Source organism: Cyprinus carpio, chromosome A13, assembly GCF_018340385.1.
Source record: "Cyprinus carpio isolate SPL01 chromosome A13, ASM1834038v1, whole genome shotgun sequence".
Taxonomy (NCBI): domain Eukaryota; kingdom Metazoa; phylum Chordata; class Actinopteri; order Cypriniformes; family Cyprinidae; genus Cyprinus; species Cyprinus carpio.
The window spans coordinates 8261610-8284367 of record NC_056584.1 but is presented as its reverse complement, the minus strand read 5'-3'; the positions used below and the strand labels follow the sequence as shown (position 1 = coordinate 8284367).

The window sequence follows — 22758 nt, the reverse complement described above, 5'->3', positions numbered from 1 at the left end:
TGTAGAATAAAACTACAGTAACCACAAGTCTGTGCGGCGGGCGTGCGTGCGTTGACCACCAGCGGTACGTCAAATCATGACTGTGTTGGGATAAAGAGGCTTCAGCTGGGGATTTAAACTGATGTCTACGGTCTAGACGACCACAGAGGAGCGAGGAGTTAAATGCACACTCATATAGTCGACCTCTATTCTTAGACTCTGTACTAAACCAGCTGTGTTTTTCACAGACAATCATGGGGACAGAGGAAGCTAACGCAGACTGTTAGCTGCGAGAATTCAGAAACCAAATCCTTCAGGAGTCACACCCTAACATCACTATCCTCGCTCCGGCCACGCGACTGCGGGTACAGATGCGCGGGCCTGCTTTCGCTCTGGATTACAGCGGGACTGTTTCCTACAAAGACCTCTGTGCAAAAACAACTAAGGAGCATCAAGAAAGTCATGTATGTCCGGTTTCAGTCTACTTTGCTGGGAGACAGATAATGTTAGTCGGCTAGCTAGTGTGTGCTCATCTTCATTACTCCTCTGGGCTTTTAGCAGAAGACGATGAGTTCACCGATGTACACGTTTGTTTTGAGAGATGACAACAGTACTGTGTATGCCGAGGTCGCCAAGATCCTCATCTCTACTGGAAAATGGAAACGACTGAAGAAGGACAATCCTCGCTTCAATTTAATGCTGGGAGAGAGAAATCGGCTGCCTTTTGGACGACTGGGTAAAGGATTTCAACAGCTGCATATTAAACACTCATTGCCATCTCGTAATACTGATATGTTTTATAACCCCATGCTGTTTACATGCTGTAGTGTGCATTGAAAGTTAAGAGTTTCAGTAAGTTATAATGCATCTAACCTATACACATTTTCAGTACACCAGGTATTTTATTTTTTATTTAGTTATTTTTTTTTACAAGCTGTTAAACGTATGATAATGAATGATGAAACGGTGCACGTGTGCAGCAATGCAATAATTATCAATTATTAATAATTGAGCACTGAAAACAAAGATTCAGCTCTATAATGCAGTCCTGTGGATCTGTATCTGTGTAGTAATATGTAATTAGGTTGACATCAACTTATTCAACATGAAAATGTTAAGCTTTAATATCCGTAATTTATTAGATTTTATGAAAGTTTAAGAGAATGTGTACCTTAAGTATATACATGCATACTCATATACACACTATCGGCCCAAATGTTGAAATATTAATACGTTTAAACATTATAAATGTTTTATTTTTGTATTTTTTATCACCAATTTATCATCTATTTTGTCAAAAAAACATCTAATCAATATGTTAAAAAAAAAATATAAGAAATATAATTACTAAATTATAAATATATATTAAACATTTACTCTATTTTAATAAATGTAAAAATCATTTATTTCTGTGATCAAAGCTGTATTTTCAGCATCATTACTCCAGTCTTCAGTGTCACATGATCCTTCAGAAATCTTTCTAATATGCTGATTTACTGCGAAAGAAACATTTCTTACTGTTATCTTATTATTTCATTGTATTCGTTGAAATTTAAGTGCTTTTAGCTGCAGGACGCTATGATCACTGCTCAATATTTCGATGTTTTAATGTCACACACCCCGCTGTGTCCTCCACAGGTCATGAACCGGGGCTGATGCAGCTGGTGAATTATTACAGAGGAGCCGATAAACTGTGTCGCAAAGCATCACTGGTCAAGTATGCGGTTCATTTAAACGTATATCAGATGAATGAAGCTCACGTTCAGATGTACTGTATAACCACACGTGACTTTAATGAGGTTTTGAAAATGATCTTAGGAACGATACTGTTAAGTTAATGCTTGCTTAAGTGAATAATGTCTTCAAATCACACTAATTTTCTTTTTGCCATGTCATTAAGTTAGAAACTCTGCAGTTCTTAAGTTGTGAATTATATTTAAATAAGCATGTTTGATGTTTAGGATTATTAAGACCAGTCCAGAGTTAAAGGACTCCTGTAACTGGTTCCCTGAGTCTTACATCATATACCCAACCAACCTCAACACCCCAGTGGCCCCGGCCACCAACGGCATCGGCCACATGAAGAGCAACCCAAAGACAGATGAGCGGGAGGTCTTCTTGGCTTCTTATAACTCCAGAAAGGAAAGCGGAGAGGGAACGGTGTGGATCGCCAAATCCTCAGCAGGTGCAAAAGGTACGAATCTCTATCTGTCCAAAATGTTGCAGCACCGATCTTGCTGCATGATATAACAGTATGAGATTGTTCCTCACTTTGTTCAGGTGCAGGTATATTGATATCCCATGATGCAAACGAGTTGCTTGAGTTCATCGATAATCAAGGCCAAGTGCATGTAATTCAGAAGTATCTGGAAAAACCACTGCTGCTGGAGCCAGGACATCGCAAATTTGATATAAGGTAAGATGAAACGTATAATCCTCTGTGCAGGATGTTTTTGATGTGATTACAGAAAAGCATAGAATTGCAATGTCCCATTCTAATGGAGTCAAAGCACTTAAAAAGTCAATGGATATTCTCTCTGGCTGTCTTGTCTGTAGGAGTTGGGTGCTTGTAGACCATCAGTATAATATCTACTTGTACCGCGAGGGTGTGTTGAGGACGTCTTCTGAGCCCTACAACAGCTCGGATCTGCAGGACATGACCTGTCACCTGACCAACCACTGCATCCAGAAGGAGCATTCGCAGAACTACGGCCGCTATGAGGAGGGCAACGAGATGTTCTTTGATGAGTTCAGACAGTACCTGTTGACCACACACAACGTTGCCATGGAAACATCTGTTTTACCTCAGATCAAGCATATCATCAGGTGCGCCTTCACTGAAAAAAGTGCACGTGTGCCTGCAAATGAGTTATACAAGTAGAAAATGGCATAACTATTTTTGTGTTAGAGATGTACAGTGGGGTCCAAAAGTTTGAGAATTTACTTTTTTACAGTTGAATTTTTCAAAAGTAATTATTTTTTTTCCTCCCCTCAAATCAGTATTTTAGTATTATATTGTTATAGTATATATTAATACTTTGAATTGGCTTTTATTTTTATATTATTCATTTAAATTTAACTGAGTAATTTTGATATGTGCTTGTGTGTGTGTGTATATGTGTGTATATATATATATAAATAAATATATATATATATATATATATATATATATATATATATATATATATATATATATATATATATATATATATATATATATATATATATATATAAAATATATAAAATATAATAATATTCCATTTTATCTGTATTTCAATTAACAAAAACTATTTTAATAGTTAACTACACTGTTGCTAATTAAATTACAGCTTACATGTTTAAGTGAACATTTTTGAGAATAATGTTTTAATTTTTTTTTTTGAACATTTTTCTGAAAATCAGATTTTTCTACAGAGTTCATGATCTCGAATTAGTGCAGAATCTTGAATATTTCTAACTAATTTTATGTCATCAGTTCTTGAATAAAACCTATGACCTTGGTGTTTTTTAGTGCCACACTCTTTTTGCATCCCACTATATACTGACACTGGCACCAACAGGCTCTCAGTGACTTTCAGTAGCCAAAAGAACATTTATACATGTTGTACAGTTCTTTTAGATCAGAGATCAATTATAAAAAAATCTTCTCCAAGACTGAGCTCACTGATCCGTTACAAAAATGCTTCATTTGACGATGTCTAACCACCTGTGGTGTTCGTCTGAAATCCTGCATCTTGTCTCAACAGGAGCTGTCTCACATGCATCGAGCCAGCCATCAGCACAAAGCACCTGTCCTACCAGAGCTTCCAGCTCTTCGGCTTTGACTTCATGCTGGACGAGAGCTTTAAAGTCTGGCTAATTGAGATCAATGGGGCACCTGCCTGTGCACAGTCAGTACACACTTCTCATTTATGTCAAGAATGTATTTGCTTCTTGCATCTGTCCCAAAAATGTGAAAACCATCATGATTTAGTCCCTTATTTTCATATTTGATGACGAATTCTATATAGTATATGTGTGCCACAAGAAGTTTTGGAAGCCAAAAAACAAAGAAAAAAACCTTTCCTAGCTATATTTATGATGGTAAATTTTACTCTGAGGTTAAAGTTGTTAGAGGAAGTGAGTTACAACAGATTCTAGATGTTTAATAGATGGTGGATATTATCCTTTTCATCAGCGAGGGTTAGACTGTTGTTCTGACAGTGAACTTTTAAACACCATCATCTGGCAAATAATTATATCTGCCAAACAAATAAAATCTTTACAAAATAAATTCCAAAAACTAAAACTTCAATAAATTCAAAAACAAAAAAGATAAAAAACAAAAAAAGAACAGTATAAGTCACATCTTACATTTAGAAATATTGTAAAACACTGGTAAAACAAAATGTATACAGGCATTATAAACACTATACACATGTATTTTAGTTCCCTTCACTCCATAACAAATCCTTTTAAATGTAACTATTTGAAACAGAACAGAAATGCAAAATGTAACTATAAAACAAATTATAGTGGCATTCATTACAAACAGTGTTTATAATAAATGCCAATCCTAAATGAATTATTTAAAGCCAAACTGAAACTACTGGCGTCAGGAAAATGCACTATACAAATAAACTTTGTTCACAAAAAAATCCCAGTTTGTGTGCTTTGTAATGTACGTTTGCATGCTTGACTTTAATTGCATTAGTAGTTTTGTAATAATTTAGTATATTCATTATATCTATTTTAGACCATGGTTGCAGTTGGTAAAGATTTTTCTCCTACAAATGTTTCTCAAGTTATGAAATTGAAATGTTTATTGATATTTCGGTTTTTCTCTCTTGTAGGAGGCTCTACCCTGAGCTGTGTCAAGGCATCGTGGATGTGGCCATCTCCACAGTGTTCTCTCTGAGTGCAGATACCATCTTATCCTCACCTCCATTCTCCACTTCTCCATCTCTATCCTCCAACTCCTGCTCCTCACCCAAGATCAGAGCGCCCCATCACTTCGGCCCATTCCTCAAACTATAAAGTGCTGTTGCTGCTGTAGCTGTGTAAGCCCCTTCCCATAGTCCTGCCCAGAAACATCAACCAATCTAGGAGGCATAAGGATGTACACCTGATCTTGGGGATGAGCATGCAGGGGATTCATCACTGTCTGAAGACCTCTTCCTGTTTCCATCCATCATCTCTAAAACAAACCCAGAAGAGTTCCCAAAGTAACGACTGGAAGGTGAGGAGAATCCTGCACATACTGGTGAAGCAGTACCCAGAAAAGTGCGATTTGTTTCTAAAGCCAAGCATGCACACTTATTATAATTGAGACTACAGTTGTTTGGGGCTTTAATGCTCAAAAAGTGATTTAAAGACACAACTTTGCAAGCACACATTTGAATGAGAAGGTGTTGCCAATGAAGAGGAAGGTTTACATTAGCTCCCTTATGCCCTAGATCTGTTGCGTCAACAAGACTCCTCAGGGCTATCCCAGGCACCTTGATGAAATGGAGGGTGGATTTGAGACTTTAGTGCCTTACATATTCACATCCTCACTAACACTAACTCCCAACAAGCTAATCTGGCTTTTTGTACGTGATGTGTCCCATCAGCTCTATTATCTATCAGATTCTGTGTTTTGTGCTGTTAGCTTAAGTGTGTATTAAAAACCACAAAAGAATCTTTCTCAGATGCATACATTGTTGTGATGTCTTCGAAAACAGTATTTGGTAGAAGTAGCAGAATATATGTTTCCATATTTATTTTTGTTTTTTGTTTTTGCATTGTCTTGTTATTATTGTGTCCAGTGAGAGCAGATTTAGTCTTCCCACTGATTCTGTTGCTGTTAATACAGACACGTTTTAGGTCTGGTTCATAATTACTTTGTGACAGGCAATCAAGAACATCTGGGAATTGGGGACAAAAACTAGCATTCACAACTTGCTTATTATCTAGTAGACAAATGATATATTGAAACGTCTATAATTGTCCATTGGTTTAGTTCACAATAGTTATTCCATTCATTTCCAGCCGTGTCGAGTTGAGTTATCTGCTGAATAAATAAACCTTTGGTGGACTGAGATTTTGCATGTTAAAGCATGATAAAAGCAAGGCTCTTTATACATACCTAAAGGAAGGTAGGGTTTTATGTTAAGATGAATGCATCACTTCAACTCATTTTATATTGTTAAGTTTGTTGATGCATAACAGAGTTACAAAATTTCTCTTATCTCACTAAATACTATTTCTCCAGACCTAATCTGCACAGGTTCATGACCTGTTTCATCTTTGTGTGCATGCAGACATGAGTTCCTGTGGTTGGTGTGGTTGATTGAGAGCAATGGTTGACCTTTACACTGTAATGATGACTGTGATGCAAATGACACACAGGAAAGTGGATGTAGATATTAAACGTGATTAGTCAGATATCAGTATTGTTGTTTGGGGAAAGAGGAAGGAGTTCAGTTTAAAATGGGTTTAAGAGGTATCACATCTTTTTGAATCTGAAAGTAAAAGTACTGAAGGAAAGGTCTGCCTGTTTGAAACATATTGAGAGGGTCAACAACAGTAAGAATAAGAAAAGATCAGTTATCCAGTTTTATTATGCGTCTTTGCATCACTTATTGTCGTAAGGTTTGTCACATTTTTACATAAAGACTTTGCTATACAAAGAGGAAACTGAAGTTGAGTTGTATGTAGCCTACATAAGGGAAAACATGACCATCTAGCCAAAGATGAGTGTGATTAAATGTCCTCACTGCTGTTTAATAAACTTTACTGGTTTGATTTAAGTTGTGAAACATGGGAATGATGTTGTAATGTTTTTCTCTGTGTCTGTTTGAGGAAAGATCAATGCAGTGTATGTTGAATTAGTAAAAGCCTAAAAGTATTTGTTATTCAAATAAAAGCATCAATTATGTGCAATAAATTTGTTTCCTAAATGCTCAGCATTGTCATTTTGGTTTTAAAAAGCAAGTACAAGTTTTGAACTTTTTGACTTGAGTAATATGTATCTATTATCTTTATTATATTTACATAAAGCATGTGTTTATACCTTATTATTATAGGCTACTCAACTCCTCTAGAAGAAATAGTTCACCCAAAAAATAAAAAAAATACATTTTGCTGAAAATGTAATCATCCTCAGGGCATCTAAGATGTAGATGAGCTTGTTTGTTCATCAGAACAGATTTGGAGAAATGTAGCATTACATCACTTGCTCACCAATGGATCCTCTGCAGTGAATGGGTGCCGTCAGACAGAGAGTCCAAACAGCTGATAAATAACATCACAATAATCCACACGGCTCCAGGCCATCAATTAACATCTTGTGAAGTAAAAACCTGCTTGTTTATAAGGAACAAATCCATCAAGGCATTTTAACTTTAAACCTTCAAAATACCAGTCCATAATCCATAATAACACTTCTTCCATTGAAAAAGTCCACCCCCAGTTGTCCTTTTACATCAATATCAAAAATCCACTGATTTATTTGTTTAGAACTGTTTTGGCTTTTAAACTGTGCTCAATCTTTGCACATTTCTTTCCTGATTCAGGAGACAACGTTTTCACTGGAAAAGCCATATTATGGACAGAGAACTTGTATTTTAGCCAAAAGCAAAAGTTTAAAGTTAAAAATGTCAATGGATTTGTTTCTTTCACACATGCATCTTTTCAATTCACAAGACGTTAACTGATGGACTGGAATGGTGTGGATTACTTGCATATTATTGTGATGTTTTTATCAGCTGTTTGGACTCTCATTCTGACGGCACCCATTCACTGCAGAGGATCCACTGGTGAAAGGGAAAAGATATAAAACACTTCAACTTGCCAACAGGGGGAACTAGAATCCAGAAAATCTTACAGTGGTAGAGTACTTCTGTTGTCTTTATTCAAGTTTACCAAATGATATTCAGAGCAACACACATCAAAACAAACATGGCAGTAAATGAAGTGTAGCCAGCACAGCGACAGCCTGAGAACGTGGAATATACATGAGTCCAGTGCGAAGTTCAGAATACACACAAATATACACACATACAACATAATACAAAACATTATGAAAACAAATGGTAGAAGACGGAGACAGACAGTAGGAATGCAACATCAACAGACAAACAGTATGTCCGGGTTATATCATACAGGCCACACTTTAATTGGAACCTTTGAGAGTATATTTTGCGAGTGCCACATCCGTAACCCTGTTTAAAAAAAAATCACAACAGCAATGACTAAATATAACACAAACTGATCAACAGTCAAAAAAAGGCAGAATATAAACCATCTGAAAATAAAATTCGAACATGTGACATTCACATTTAGTCCCACAAATGTGTAACAAAGCAGAAATTAGTGACATAAAATATCTGGATACTCTATGAATAAAAGTGTTAATGATATATTTATTCGTTTAGAGTACAAAGATAACCGAAACACAAGCCAAGCAGATATTCCAGCTTTTGTCAGTAAAACATTGCATGTGAGATCAAAACCAGCAACACACAGCAGCTACCCTATTGCACATCGTCACAATGCAGAGCATTAACATGCGTTTTACAGAGAAAACACACGTATACACACAAGATGAATGAATTACTGCACGAGGCAGTCATATATTACCAACCATAGAAAGTGTTACATGGATATGGAGAACAAAGAAAGAAGAAACAACGTCAAGAAGGTCAGTTGAGCAGTGCACTATATTAGCATAAATCCATGACATGATACACTGATATACAGTATTTTGGGCATTTATTTGACCACAGTATTTAAAATGAATAATTACTTTGTAAAATCATGACCGACATTTGACCTTACAGAGCTTAAACTCTTCTGCTGTCACACTCAAAATCAATAACTTCCACGTTCATTAGTAAGAACCTGCCTGAGGCACTCACAAGGCACACTGCTTTCAAACAGGTACTGTAGTTAAACATCTGGGGGCAGAATTCATGTTCCAGTGCATTTTAATCTGGAGTAGCTGTACTTATAACTCCATGTAAGATAACAGCATTGCTTTACCTCATAAATAACAGTGAGAGAAAAAGGCTTGCTGTTGTTACTGTTCATGAAAATGTGTAATATTAAGTTTATAGACCTCTTTAGCAAATATTTTAGTGCTGGAGCTGGTGTGAGAGGTGAAACCAGTCCATCAACCGAAAGCATCTATAAACCAAACGTAACCAATAAAAACTGAGGTAAACATGCAAAGGACTGATATAATCAATATGTTCTTTCAGTCCTGAGATTTAATCCACATTCTGAACGTATAGATCTCTGTGGCAGCGTAAACCACTTTAAATTATTTTCTTTTTACCATGAGAGAGGGATTTTCATATTTCTTACGTTACAAACCAGACCCCCCCCCCCACACTTCTCAAAAGCAATAAAAAAAGTGTGCATCATTAAACCATAACTCATGTAAACAGAACTTCATAAACACGGTGCAGTTCTCTCTTTATTAAGGGAATAGGTTTGATTGAATCAGTACTTTAGCATCATGGTCCTCTAGTGTAACTCAAGGTATAAACAACATTAAAGTTGTCAATAGCAGAATATTAAGTCACAAAGAGGGAAAATGGTAAAAAAATAAAATAAAGACAATTTCGTCTATAAACACTCAAATATGCACACCTCTGTCACTATAAGCCTTAATTAATAAAAACAGTCCTACAGTTGTTGGTTTTAAAATAGTGTCAAAGTACATCTCAAAATAAAACAAAGGAAAATAAACCACATGAAAGCAGCAAAAATGCCATTAGAGTGTCTAGTCTCAACCTGAGCCTGAATAGCATTATCTATTTTCTGTTTTCAACTAATTTTCATCTTTGCAGAACATAAAAATGTCAAATGTGCACTTTGGTTCTGGTTGAGTTTTTACATCAGTTGTCATTTCTACAGCTAACTTACCAGAAATTAAATACATATACAGAGACACCAGAGCAAAAGTCCCCTTCCGGAGAAGGTAGTCCTGTCAGTTCATGTCAGCCCAATGAAGAGACCTCTTAGTACCTCTCTTCATCGGGACGTCCAACAGCAGACCTTCAGTGTGCCAGGTCAGTGTGACTGGAACTCAGGTCCCGTGACTTCCTTAGACGATTATTTCGTTCCTGACGGAAATGAAAAGAAAGAGACAATAAATGGACCTCGGGAGATCTCGATGGAAGTGAACGACTGTTCAGGGTAAAGTCACCACAAGATAAGTCATACAAACAACTTTTTGTGAACTGAATCAGTACAAGAAACATGTAAACTGCTGCTTTGTTTTGCAGTCTATTTGACAGTTTATACCATTTAATCCCATTATCAGTTGCATTTTGCCAGGACACAAATGTCCTGTTTTGGAGTTGGAAAAAGCCAAGAATACATACTATACAGTAGGGAAGCAGCCATATTTGGGTAAAGATTGTGACCTAAAAGAAGCCCACAAAAAGTACATGTACAGGCCAAGCAGTACTTAAAGATAAATCACTTGCAGAAGAGTTTTCTTTACAATATTTCTTATTCAAACAGACATAAAGGCATTGTCCCTATACTATATAATATGTGAAAACTAGTATGCAACCTACTATGTCCACCAAGATTCTGAAGTGCACATCTAATTGACACTTAACTACCCCATGAGGCCAACATGACAAATGGCAGTCAAGCAATGCAACTGATGCCATAAGGCACATGACAATGACTACATGCAGAATGCATGCATAAATGTTTTTTTAACAGTCGTGAAGTTTGTTCCTCATATCGGATCTTAGGTTTGGTTTACAACACAACTGCGAATTATAATTTGCTACTTGCTAATGTAAAGAAAAGAAAAGATTGTATGTTTTAATTGCTAAAATGCTCTAAAACTTTTAGGAGTTATGTTAGCATTTAGATGTGGACATTTTCATTACATAGTGACCTTGAAGATATAATCAGAAAAGTATAATTTGAAATAGTATTGTTGAGATGACTATACATTTCTCTTTAGATATTATAAATGCACTGAACTATGCACTAGCTCAACTTTAGGATTGTTTCCTAACATAATGTTTATTATATTACCCAAGACCATCAATGGTTACCAATGATTTTAGCAAACAATCAATTGTGTTATTCTGTGAGATCTCACGCATTCATTAACGTGTGTTAATATGGTGATGATGGAGCTGTGGGTGTGTTGATTATAGATGCCCTCAAAAACACTGAGTATGAGACTGAAAGACTGAAAAGTGCCAGACAGATGGGCCAGAAAAACAAAACAGAGAACAGGAGGTACTGAGGGAGACAGAAAGGAACAAATATATTCAAGATGGAGACATAGCAAGAACAGATTGGGTGAAAAACTGAAGAGAAAGCTGTCAGAAGAGAGGAAGAAAAAGAGCAGTGAAGGATGTGGTCTTACGTTGAGTTCATCCACAGGTTTATCCGGCTCGTTGAGAACTCCAAGAGAGCTGGCCCTCTTCATGCTGCATCCGAGAGAGCCACATGCAAGCACGTCAGTTAGGTCAAAGGCCAGGGGTGAGGGGTCACAGTGGGGGTAAGGTGGGGGTTTGTGGGATGGGAATGTGTGGGTTAAAACATGTTAATACAAATTTCACTCGATGTTACCTTACAAAACACCACGTGCACTGACATACTGTGTTACGTTAGTCATCCGCCATTTAGTTTTTGACACTTCACTCATTACTCAATAAAATAATAAATATTTTCATACAGAACAAAAAATCTAGCTTAAATGTACAGTGATAACAATACTGCTGAGATATTTCAATACAGGCCTCTGTTTATCCTCTGATGTTTCACTTATTATGTTAAAGGGGTCTGTTTGTACTCACCCTCGTGCTGTTTCAAGCCCGTACACTCCTATTTTTCACAAATCAATAAATGGCATGTAAATGTATTACACCACGTTTTACATCGTTGATGCCAAAATGCCATTTTCAGATATATAGTTACTGAACGTGACATGATAGATTGAATATGGATGATGCAATTTTTTTTTTACAAAAAGTCTCTTACTTTTTTCAAAAATATAATGGCCTCACTTTCAGTCTGAAAACCACACAAAAACCATTGTACTAGTCTGCATAACATTTAGGATCCACTTTAAGCTTTCCTCTATGCCCTTTTATTATCCTTCTAAGATCTTCGTAGGTGTTAAAAACATTAATGTTTGAAAAGACATGAGGGTGAGTACAGAACGTTAATTTCTGGGTTAACTATTCCTTCAGTGCTCAAAAATTGTTATTATTTTTTTATATTACACTGCACAAAATCATATAGACTAAATAGACGCCAAACAGGATCTGCAATGGACCATTTTCACATTTCCAGGCTTTTCAGAAGCAGCTGTCGTCATAATTAGCTAAACATCTCTTATTTATATTTATATATATAATTTTTATATATTTTTTTTCTCTTTTTTTTTTTTTTGAAACCATAGAATGGTATTGGCCATTTATCTTATATATATATCTATATATATATATCTATATATATATATATATATATATATATATATATATATATATATATATATATATACTATACATACATACATACATACAATATACATACATACATACATACACACACACACACATATATATATATATATATATATATACTCACACACACATACACATATATATATATAATATATATATATAATATATATATATATATATATATATATATATATATATATATAAAATGAAGACATTTGTCAGGGAGTTGGTAGACACAAGGTATAAGAAGATGAGAAGAGAGGTAAAAAAAAAAAATTGGGTAACAGCAAATGAGACCACAAGACAGAAAATGGAGGAAACAGGCATGCAGCAGACAGCAAATCTGCATGGAAATGTTTATTCAAAATGAAACAAATGTACAACACAGCACAGAGAAATAAAAGTCCTTAAATAAAAAAACAGATCCAAGCAGACATGAAAAGGCATCAAGAAAAGTCACCAAGCAAAAAGGCATAAAAGATAAAGTACCCATAATTACACTCACCAGAAAATAAAGTTAAAATGCAAAAAATAAAAAATAAATAAAATAAAAACATAAATTGCATTTTACAGGGTAAGGAGAGAAGTTAGTCACATCTGGCAAATCAGATGCTACAGGGACCCCAGTAACAGACACACTGCATCATAATGTCACCAGTCACATTAGATGCCAATTCAGGGTTACGAAGGTTTGTACTTGTGCAAAAAACACAGTCCAGTTAATAAAGCAAGCAAATTCCTTCATCCACTTAAAACTGGGTGAAAGAGAAAGAGGCTTTGCATATACCAGCAGAGGACTTTCCTTCAATATAACGTCATCACAATGTGCAAAATCCCATCTCCATGCAGTAAGCCTCCCTCACATTAAAGAGATAATTCTATAAATCCCTTTTCAAAACGGTTTTGAGGAGGGGAAAAGCAATTTCTTGGTGTCATCCAGTGTTAAGAGTAATTCAGATTAGGCCATTCACCTTAATCTCCCAATGACCCTTTAAATTATTTTTAGAAAGTCTAATGACATCATTCCAGACAGAGATCTGGCGATACAGATTGATACAGATCATTTTGTCCCTTTGGGATCCTAAACTCGGGTGCTCAATCCTGCTCCTTGAGATCGCCACTGCAGAGGTTAGTTAAAACTCGAATCGAAAAAGCATTTCCCTTTCCCTGTTTTTAAACCTTAGCAAGTCGATCTGTTATTAATCCAGTGTATGTTGTGTTTGAGGCGTAATGGTCACAGTTTAGTCAGCCATTGTTTAGTCCGCAGTGGGGAGGTTTGGTCTCAGAATAGGGAGGGAAGTTATGATATTTACCCCGGATTTTTGGGTTCGTTTTCTCGTAAGCCGCCTCCTTTGAGTTTGCGGACCAGTTTCTCACTGCTGCGCCGGATAGAAGCCCGCAGTTTACTAAAGGAACCGCTGCGCTTCAGCGAGCCCGAGCCGTCCTGCGAACAGAAAAGCTACAGCGTCAAAACCACACATTTACATACTGCACATTAGTGAAAGAGGGCACAGTCCCCTGGCACATACTCGTGAAACACACCCAACTTACCTGATCTGTAAATATGGTCCTCAGCTGTGTTAGATTTAAAGGGACAGTTCACCCAAAAATGAAAATCCTGCAAATTCTTTGTTTCTAAACCATAAGACTTAACATAACCCATAAGTGACATAATTATGATTAACATGAAGCTTGAAAATGTTGGTTGCTTGGACTTTCAACAGACAGACAAAAATAGTAAGAGCGTAATAAAAAAAAAAATTAATCTGTATCCCGAAGATGAACTAAAGTCTTGTAGGTTTGGAATAATATTAGGGTGAGAACATGACAAATTTAATTTAAGGGTGAACTATCCCTTTAAGGTTATTTCTACAACAATATTATGAACCATTTAAAATTACATCAAAAAAAACTAATTTATAAATCTACCTAAAAACCTCATACACAAGACCACAATTTACCTAAAACCCTCATTTTTGAGTCTCTTTAAATACTGCTTACACACGACCACAGCTAAATCTTCACAATTTTTTTTCTCTACAAAGAATAAATAGAGTCCTTATTTATCTTCATTCACAACTTTATGAAATTTTCTTTTAACAAATTTCAATGCAGAACAAAAATCTGATTTTGTTTAAATTTCAGGCTTTTTCAGAAAATGACTGCAAACATTTTCACCATTTCTTAATGCCACTCTATTACTTTTCCAGTCATTCCTGATTACCGCATAAGAATGATTACAAATTATTAAATTTAAAAATCAACTGTATAGAGACTGCACTCACAAAACAGCAAATTCTAGCTAACAAAACATTTGATGAGCTGAGCATAACTAGAAAGGTTTATATTCTCTACAGAAATCGAAAATGTAAAATCACAATTTCAAAAATGAATTGAATTTCCTAAATTTGAGAATTTCCTGTGATCGTATGTAATATCCTGTAGGTCCCCCATACTCCGATCTTTACCACAGTCTGCTCTGCTGCAGTCTCCTCTGCTGCGACCTCTCACCTTTGACCCCTGAGCCTGGCTAAGCATCCAGGGGCTTGGAAAAGTGAGGAGGGGTTGATGGAGGGGGGAGGAAGGAGAGGGCTGAAGATGCACACTGACCCAGAAAAATTATGACCAACACCTCATATTAAAAAGACAAGCTGTTACAGCAATCAGCCACAACACACGCATTCAGAAACAGATGAAGAGAAAGAGCACACAGGCAGAGGCTGTGGTGAGCAGTCAGTTTTATTAGAAGTTATGAAAGACACAAGACGCAGCAACACACCAGAGAACAAGTTAGTAGGAGAAAGAAAACAAGAGCATCAGATTCTACAGACATGCTTCTACTCGTCCCATCTCGTCCCTCTCTTTCTTCTCATCTACCCATCTCCCTTCTCTAGTGTTTTACTTTATACAATGGTCTCAAAATAGTGGTCAATATGAAATGTCTGAAAAAGTGTGTGGAAGCAAGATTTGGTCTACACAGAAGCTAAACAACACAACCATGCCACATTAATGCACTGTACATGAAGTGTGAGAGAGACAGCATTACAAATGAGTTCAAATGGCTTCCAGCACTACAGGACATTAAGGGGAACCAATGAGAACTGTGTCACAGGCTCTGCAGCGTAAACCAATGTTAACTTCAATACAAGAGAAGCTCTGTTCACAGCATTTGAGACATAATGGCAATTTTCACCGCATATAATTTCAACTCATCCCTCAGTTTAATTTAGTTTTTATTTAGTACTGCTCTGAATAAGCCATTTCACATAACAGATGTTTACAGATAGTCCACGATAATAACTGAATTAAAATGTAATTTATATATATATATATATATATATAGCTACATTCCTCTATCATTCTTTTATTTTTTCTTTGGACTTGTGGCCATACTTTTTAAAACTTATATGTATGTAATAATGTTTCAAACTGTAAAGTCCACAGTAAAACAAAATTTTACTGAATAATGTTTTATTTAACATGATTTTAAACTTTAAGGACTGCATTACTGTAACCATGATTTTTACTTTTCTAAAAATTCAAATTTTTTTTGGTAACGGACATTATGCCAAAAATGCTGTTGAGTTTAATTTGTATTGAACACCCAGAACATTGCTTTCATGGAGGATGTATGTTAAATGTACAGCACAAACATTACTCAGAGTAGAGTTTCTTTTAATGCCAAATTAAATGTGACATCTTCTCTGACTACGATTTATTTTCAAGTTCTGCCTTCCATTAAAGAATCACCTCACGTTGTTCCAAATGTGCATGTTTATTTTATCTTTACATGGATCTTTTAAACGGACTTAGAATATAGTGCTAGTCATAGACTCTTTTTTTTATGGTAGCTTGACAGATATAGTCAATATCAAGAAAAAATCCATTTGTGTTCAGTGGAGAAAGATAACAGCAGATAGGTTTGGAACAACATGAGGGTGAGGAAATAATGACAGAATTTTCATTCTTGGGTGGACTATTGCTTAAACACCAAAGCAGCTGAATTAAGACAATATAGCTGAGATGAAAATTCCAGTCAGTGTTAGAGATGGGAAGGAAAATGGAGGATAGTCCCTCTGGAGTAACTGAGCAGGAAAACAGAGAGTGAGAGCTTTATACAGTAGGAGCTCTACTGGAAGTTAATTAGAGGCACAGAGACACAGTGGCAGGTTACATCCCAGATGAACAGACAAACTGTTAAAGAGACTGAAAGACAAGAAGAGATCTGTCTACTGACATATTACAGACTGACAGATTATTATAGTGATGCAAGATAGAAGAGAGACTTAGTTCAGCTTTGACAAGAAGGAAAGGCCAAGGATCTTGGCCGGTCGGGCCTGCTTTAGCCCACAGGAGGAGGAGGAAGAGGAGGAGGAGAAGGAAAGGTGCCGTTCGGAGAGAGGAGACGAAAAACAGCAAAGCTGGAGAGAGGAGTAAGGAGGGCGTCCGTCATGCAGAAGGTAAGTTCAACAACCACAACAAGGCATCTGGAGTTACACCTGCCAACCACACGAGAAACAAAGAGAGAGAGAGAGAGAGAGCAATGCAAGAGGAGGCAGAGTAAGTACACAAGAAGGAGACAGAGGTTATAGAGAAAGAGGAACAGAGACAAAATGTTACATTATTAGGGAGACTGAACTTGAAAGTTCTGACAATGAAAGAGACAGAAAAAAAAGAGAAAGAAATATAGGATGCGTAACACAGAAGATGGGATGGCAAAAAGGACTAAAACTTACTAGAAAAAAAAAAAAAAACACAAAATCCATAACACATGTCACCTGAAACTTAAAAGCTCACACATCTCACATCTCTCTACTCTCAGAATTCCCACAATTGCCACAGTTCTACAAGCAGTAGAGCAAGCTGTCTTCTTCTGTAGTCAGTTTACTCTTCTAGGTCAACTACTGTGATGGTGCACTAACAGTTCTTGCTGAGGAAGTTTAATGTTTAATGTGAGTGAATACTTCCCACAAAAATCAGCAGTTCTAACAATTTTGCAGGAATAAGTTTTAAACCCAGAAACAAGTTTGTGTTTTTGCTCTTACAGTTCCATTGTCCTGAAAGGCATAGTTTACCCAAAAATGAAAATTATATCAATAAATACTCAACCAAATCTAATACCAAACCCACAATCCGACCAACCATAACGAATTAAGATATTTTGATAAAATCCGAGAGCTTTCTGACCCTCTACAGACAGCAACACAACTGAAACATTCGAGGCTCAGAAAGGAAGGACATCGTTAAATAAAGAAAACGTTGAATAAAGCCATTATTTTTGTTTTCTTTGCACACAAAATCGTAAATTTAAGGTTGAACCACTGATGTCACATGAACTATTTTAATGATCTCCTTACTTCCTTTGTGGGCCTTGAATGTTTCAGTTGCCTTGCTGTCTATGGAGGGTCAGAAAGCTCTCGGATTTTATCAAAAATATCTTAATTTGTTTCCCAAAGATGAGCGAAGGTCTTACGGGCTTGGAACGAGATGAGGGTGAGTAATTAATGACAGAATTTTCATTTTGGGGTGAACTAACTCTTGAAGTCAATGGGTATGTTGAATGGGTTTTTGGTTAATTCCCTGAAATGAGGTCTGTGGTCAACACAAGCTCAATATATTTTCACATTTTACTGTATGACATAAAATGCATCAATAATACCCCATTTGTGATGTTTAAGGTGTCTTGAAAAAGATGGTTGCTAAAAAGTGGTGAAATAAGACTACAGAGATTGTCTGGCACATTAAACATCATGACGCTGAACAAGTAAACTCATCCACTCAATAGTCTGCTTTTACAGCCTCCGTGTTTATAGTTGCACCCCTGCAAGCAATTCTAGCACAACTTTACAACTTGTAGATTGTAAATAAAGATATAAAGAGTAGTCAGAAGCTTAGTGATGGTGATGTTAAAGCTGTATGACCATTGTCTAGTCCATTTATAACCTAACTATAGTTTTTAATTCTGGCAATATCATTTTAAGCTTCAAAATTCATAAAAGTTGTGTTTATTTGTCAAGATTATCTTAAATAAAAAGTGAAAGAAATTGTAAACTTTTGTTGGTCACAGATCTTATTTTGTTCAACAATCAGAAGTGAATGGGAATTTTATTCCAACAAAGTCGAATTAACCAGATAAATTATGTGCCCAGCTGATTTATGTGCCTTTGAGGATGATACTGAACTATATTTGCCAGGTTTTTGGCATCTGCCTTCATTCAAGGCATCAGAAAATTTGCTGCATTTGTGTATGCATTTACATATACTATGTTATTAAGTCAGAAATGAGCTCATCCTGAATATACTCCTCAGAAGAACCAATGCTAGACTTAATAATCAAAGGCACAAACAAAGCAACCGAAAGCTGGAAAAAACAAAGACCAAAAAGAGAAAACAAATCTTGTGCTGCCATGATCACACATGGGATCATGTGCTTGCTTTGAGGAAAATGGACAGCCGGAATAAATTCAGCATAGTAGTTTTATTTAGAGGCCAAAGCTACAGGCTGTTTTGCATGAGCCCATTCCATCAACCTTGGGCATGGTCTAAAAATGGCACACTATCAACCCTGAGGACCCATTGATTTGTGCAAGCTGATACATTATGGACCTCAGATTTGATTGGGAGAGGGATATGAATAGATGAGGACAATAGCATGAAAACTGGCAGGCAAGAGGTAGAAAGCAAGAGGAGATTTTAAGTGTGCAAACAAACACGCATTCACAAATAGGATTAGAGCAGGCATTCAATGAGACAAATCAGAAAAAAACCACACACCAGGAGTACAGAACACACAGCCCACGCCAACATGTGAGTGACCCCAACATGTACGTCATTGTGAGATTTGCTGATTACATGCTATGTGTATAAACAAATGCATGTTTGCAAAAGATTTACAGTCTTAACAGTACAGTATATAGTGTAGTCCTGAGCCATATGTGTGTGAGAGAAAGAAACAAGGACATGTAAACAAGAAAGATAGAAAAGGCAAATTCAGGTTACTGAGGTCACAGCCAAACCAGCTTGATGGGAGCCTCCCACAATCTGAGTTGGGGTGGGATCTCGCCGGGGGGATGCTGATAGGTTGTCTTGGCACTATGGTTACTGTTGCTATGGCAGCATGAAAGTTGTGACTCAGAATTGCAGAGAGACTACAGCAGAGGTGTGATGGTCAAAACAGCAGCTACAAAACACTTGCCTTACAAATGAACTAATCTAATGAACAGCTACAAAGAAAAAGTTGATGAATGAATTCTGTTTAGATTTACGAGGAGTCCCATCATTCAGTGTTCATTAAACTTGTGGAATATTTTTAAACAATTGAATGTATTTGGCACAAAATTAATTGTTAATATTACGGTGCGTACAAAAAGACAGCACCTGCATGTATTTCAATAATGCTGAGCAATTCTTTTTAATAAACTGCAGGTCATTTAATTTTTTACTCTCTAAAGACGTTTTTCATATACACATATTTCATATAAATACAATCAACTTATGTAAATGAAAAATGATCAAACATTGATACTTTTGAATACAGAAAGTGTTTATAAATAAAACTTCCACTTGAAAGCTTGGACACACCTCTCATAATAATAATAATAAAACAAAATGATAATTAATAACAGAATGTATTAAATGCAACAATATTAAAAACATAATAATTTAATTATTATTGCTACTATTATATATAATAACATTATAATAAACATCAAAGTACATCTGAAGAATCTCTTTACAAAATTAACTTTAAATCAAAAGATTTTCAAATCAAACAAATTCAGTCAAGTGTCTCTAAATGTTTAACTGGTAGCGTATTACATATAAATGAATATGTATAAAATATACTCTATGTACTAAATATAACAGTATGTACAATACAATCTCAACGGTGAATGGATGTAAGTTAATTCAGAGTTGAAAGGGTTAATAGGGTTTCGAGTCAGGCCACTATTAAGCTCTACAAGCAAACAGATCAGACACTCAATCAGCATGAGGACTAGGACTGCAACAATGTATGGAGTCACCAATATAAAGAGTAACTCCTCTAATCCAGCACTATTTGACCCGAGAAACGCTGGCCTGGTTAAGGGCCTGTCCACATGCCTTTAATACTGCTGGTCTGTGAGAACAACAGTACTAAACTGACTTTGGTTACAATTTTGATACTAACCCCCGTACAACCCACTGTTACCAATCAATAGTCCTCTAATCAAATGAGACAATATAATTAGCTGCATCTAATTACAGGTTTGATCTGCTCCCAGTGATTCATGTTCCTGTTTTAAGTGAAGCATTTGATCAATGCACTGGCACAGATACGAATGCATTATTCTTCATGTAATCTAATTCTGGATGTGAGGTGGGGTGGATATATTCAGAGGCCCATGAGGGGCTTCATTGTGTCTTGTCTGGTCAGAATTACAAGCGGCCCTAAGTTACTATCCTTTCACTGTATATGTCTGCCTGCCAGGACTCTGAGACTTATGGGGCTTTATAGTGTGTGGGGGGCTGGGCGGTGTGTACTGTACTTACCCCGTTCCACTCCACGCTCATACTCACTTCCTCTCCTCCGTCAGGGCCGCTTTCGTACTTCACCGTGTCAGAGTTCAGGCTCTCACGACTCCTCTGCTTCTCTCTTACTTCAGGGTCTCCCAGCACCTCTGCTACACGCTGCTTATGTGCCGTGTCCAGACCCTGCAGGAAGAGAGACAAGACAACACACTGAAAATTAACAAATATGATCTAAACTAAATCTTTTTTCAACAACCAACAACCTATATATCTAATTACATATTTATAGAAAATGTCACAATATACTCTCTTTTTTTAAGCTCACCACGCATCTGTTTTATAGAAAGGCATTTTGAACATTTAGAATAAAGTAACATATTTTACACATTTTATTTTATAATAAACAAATAAATAAGAATAAATAATCAGTAAAATTAAAATACTATATTGCTGGACAAAAGTTTGGAATAACTAATATATAATTATTATTATTGTTATTAAAAAAAAATACTTTTATTTAGCAAGGATGGGTTAAATTGATCAAAAGTGGCAGTAAAGAGCTTTATAATGTTACAAAAATATATATATATATAAAAAAATGCTGTTCATTGAACTTTCTATCCTGACACAGTAATAGGAACCATTACTAATAATTGAGCACAAATAATAATTAATAATAACTACTGTTGCCATCATAGGATCATCGTAAATGATATTTTTAAACATTCAAATTTAAAAAAGTTATTTTAAAATTACTATTTTTACTGTATTTTTGATTAAATAAAAGCCTTGATGAGCACAAGAGACTTTTCTGGTCGAAAGTGTGATAATTACAATTCGTTTTGGCATTGACCAAACCCATTTCTATCATGAACCCTCCCAGAAGACTCTCATTAGGGAAAGACTGCTAAACATAATTGCAGCCAAATCAGCTTTAACTGTAATAGCATTACAGAAATCTTTAAACAACTGGCTACATGCCTAGATAAACCTTTATGAGGCCTTAATAAAAACCTATTGAATCCTGAGTGACAGATTTCAATTCATAGTTGACCCATTTATATCTGACTAACAGAGCATACACACACACACACACACAGACCTGTTTTCTAGAGCGCAGAGCCGCCTCCTCCAGAGTCTCTGCAGCCTCAAACTTGCCCTGTCTCCTGTAGAGAGCTCCGAGATTCTTCAGTGTGGTCGTGACAGTCGGGCTGCAGGCGGTAAAGATCAGACAGGAAAACACTTCATTGTGATGCTGCAGCGGTAACACTGCACAAACAAATGTGTATGTTTGCATCAATGTATGCAGCAGATGAGGAAATATCTGACCTGTCTACTTTACAGGCCTTGTGCCAGCCACCATACTCTCCAAACGGAGAACCATCCTTCTGCTTGCCCTGAAACAAAGAAAGCACTTAACGCGAAATCTCAGAAACACTGAAAGCACCATCTGGACAATGCAATACTCCTCATGTGACCCTTGACCTGTCCTCACCTTGCTCTGTTCTTCTCTCTCCTCTGCATGCATCCAGATGGGTTTATTTTCATCTGCAGGGGGAAACCAAGGACATAAAAACAGCATCAGTTCAAGCCCAAACACACACACACACACACACACACACACACACAGACACAGAGCCATTAAGTTCAGTATAATGAGTGACGGTGTTCTAGTGCCGGAGGTGATCAGTGAGTTCACTGACAGACACAGTGGGAGCTTTTAGCTTACAACTGAGCTCTCTGTTAGAGCTTCACAACTGATCAACATCTTTACCTGTCAATAAATGTGTGTGTG

The 22758-nt window shown here is 36.4% G+C and overlaps 2 protein-coding genes across 7 annotated transcripts in view; one reads left to right on the top strand and one right to left on the bottom strand.

Annotated features, from left to right (window-relative positions):
- Window positions 1–63: 63 nt before the first annotated feature.
- Window positions 64–5123, top strand: LOC109068870 (tubulin--tyrosine ligase-like). Of its 2 annotated transcripts, none has more exons than XM_019085588.2 (8): window positions 64–443; window positions 541–715; window positions 1618–1696; window positions 1941–2173; window positions 2260–2395; window positions 2536–2805; window positions 3726–3869; window positions 4812–5123. In XM_019085588.2, the coding sequence occupies exons 1-8, from the start codon at window positions 351–353 to the stop codon at window positions 4993–4995; spliced, it is 1314 nt and encodes a 437-aa protein (XP_018941133.1). In that variant the 5' UTR covers window positions 64–350; the 3' UTR covers window positions 4996–5123. The 2 variants fall into 2 exon arrangements, with proteins under 2 accessions (XP_018941133.1, XP_018941132.1); XM_019085587.2 differs by having other exon boundaries at window positions 538–715.
- A 2707-nt stretch (window positions 5124–7830) lies between these two features.
- Window positions 7831–22758, bottom strand: part of LOC109093738 (kinesin light chain 1) — a 34066-nt gene continuing 19138 nt past the window's right edge. Inside the window, exons 11-17 of one of the 5 annotated variants that reach the window (XM_042768589.1) lie at window positions 22459–22511; window positions 22293–22360; window positions 22066–22174; window positions 20985–21146; window positions 13766–13896; window positions 11348–11411; window positions 7831–10070 (exon numbers count right to left, since the gene is read on the bottom strand). In XM_042768589.1, the coding sequence (XP_042624523.1) occupies window positions 10005–10070; window positions 11348–11411; window positions 13766–13896; window positions 20985–21146; window positions 22066–22174; window positions 22293–22360; window positions 22459–22511 (653 nt within the window). In that variant the 3' untranslated portion in view covers window positions 7831–10004. Of the gene's footprint in view, window positions 10071–11347; window positions 11412–13765; window positions 13897–15173; window positions 16952–20984; window positions 21147–22065; window positions 22175–22292; window positions 22361–22458; window positions 22512–22758 lie in introns of those variants that run through there. The other 4 variants (XM_042768590.1, XM_042768591.1, XM_042768592.1 and 1 more) reach the window with 4 other exon arrangements.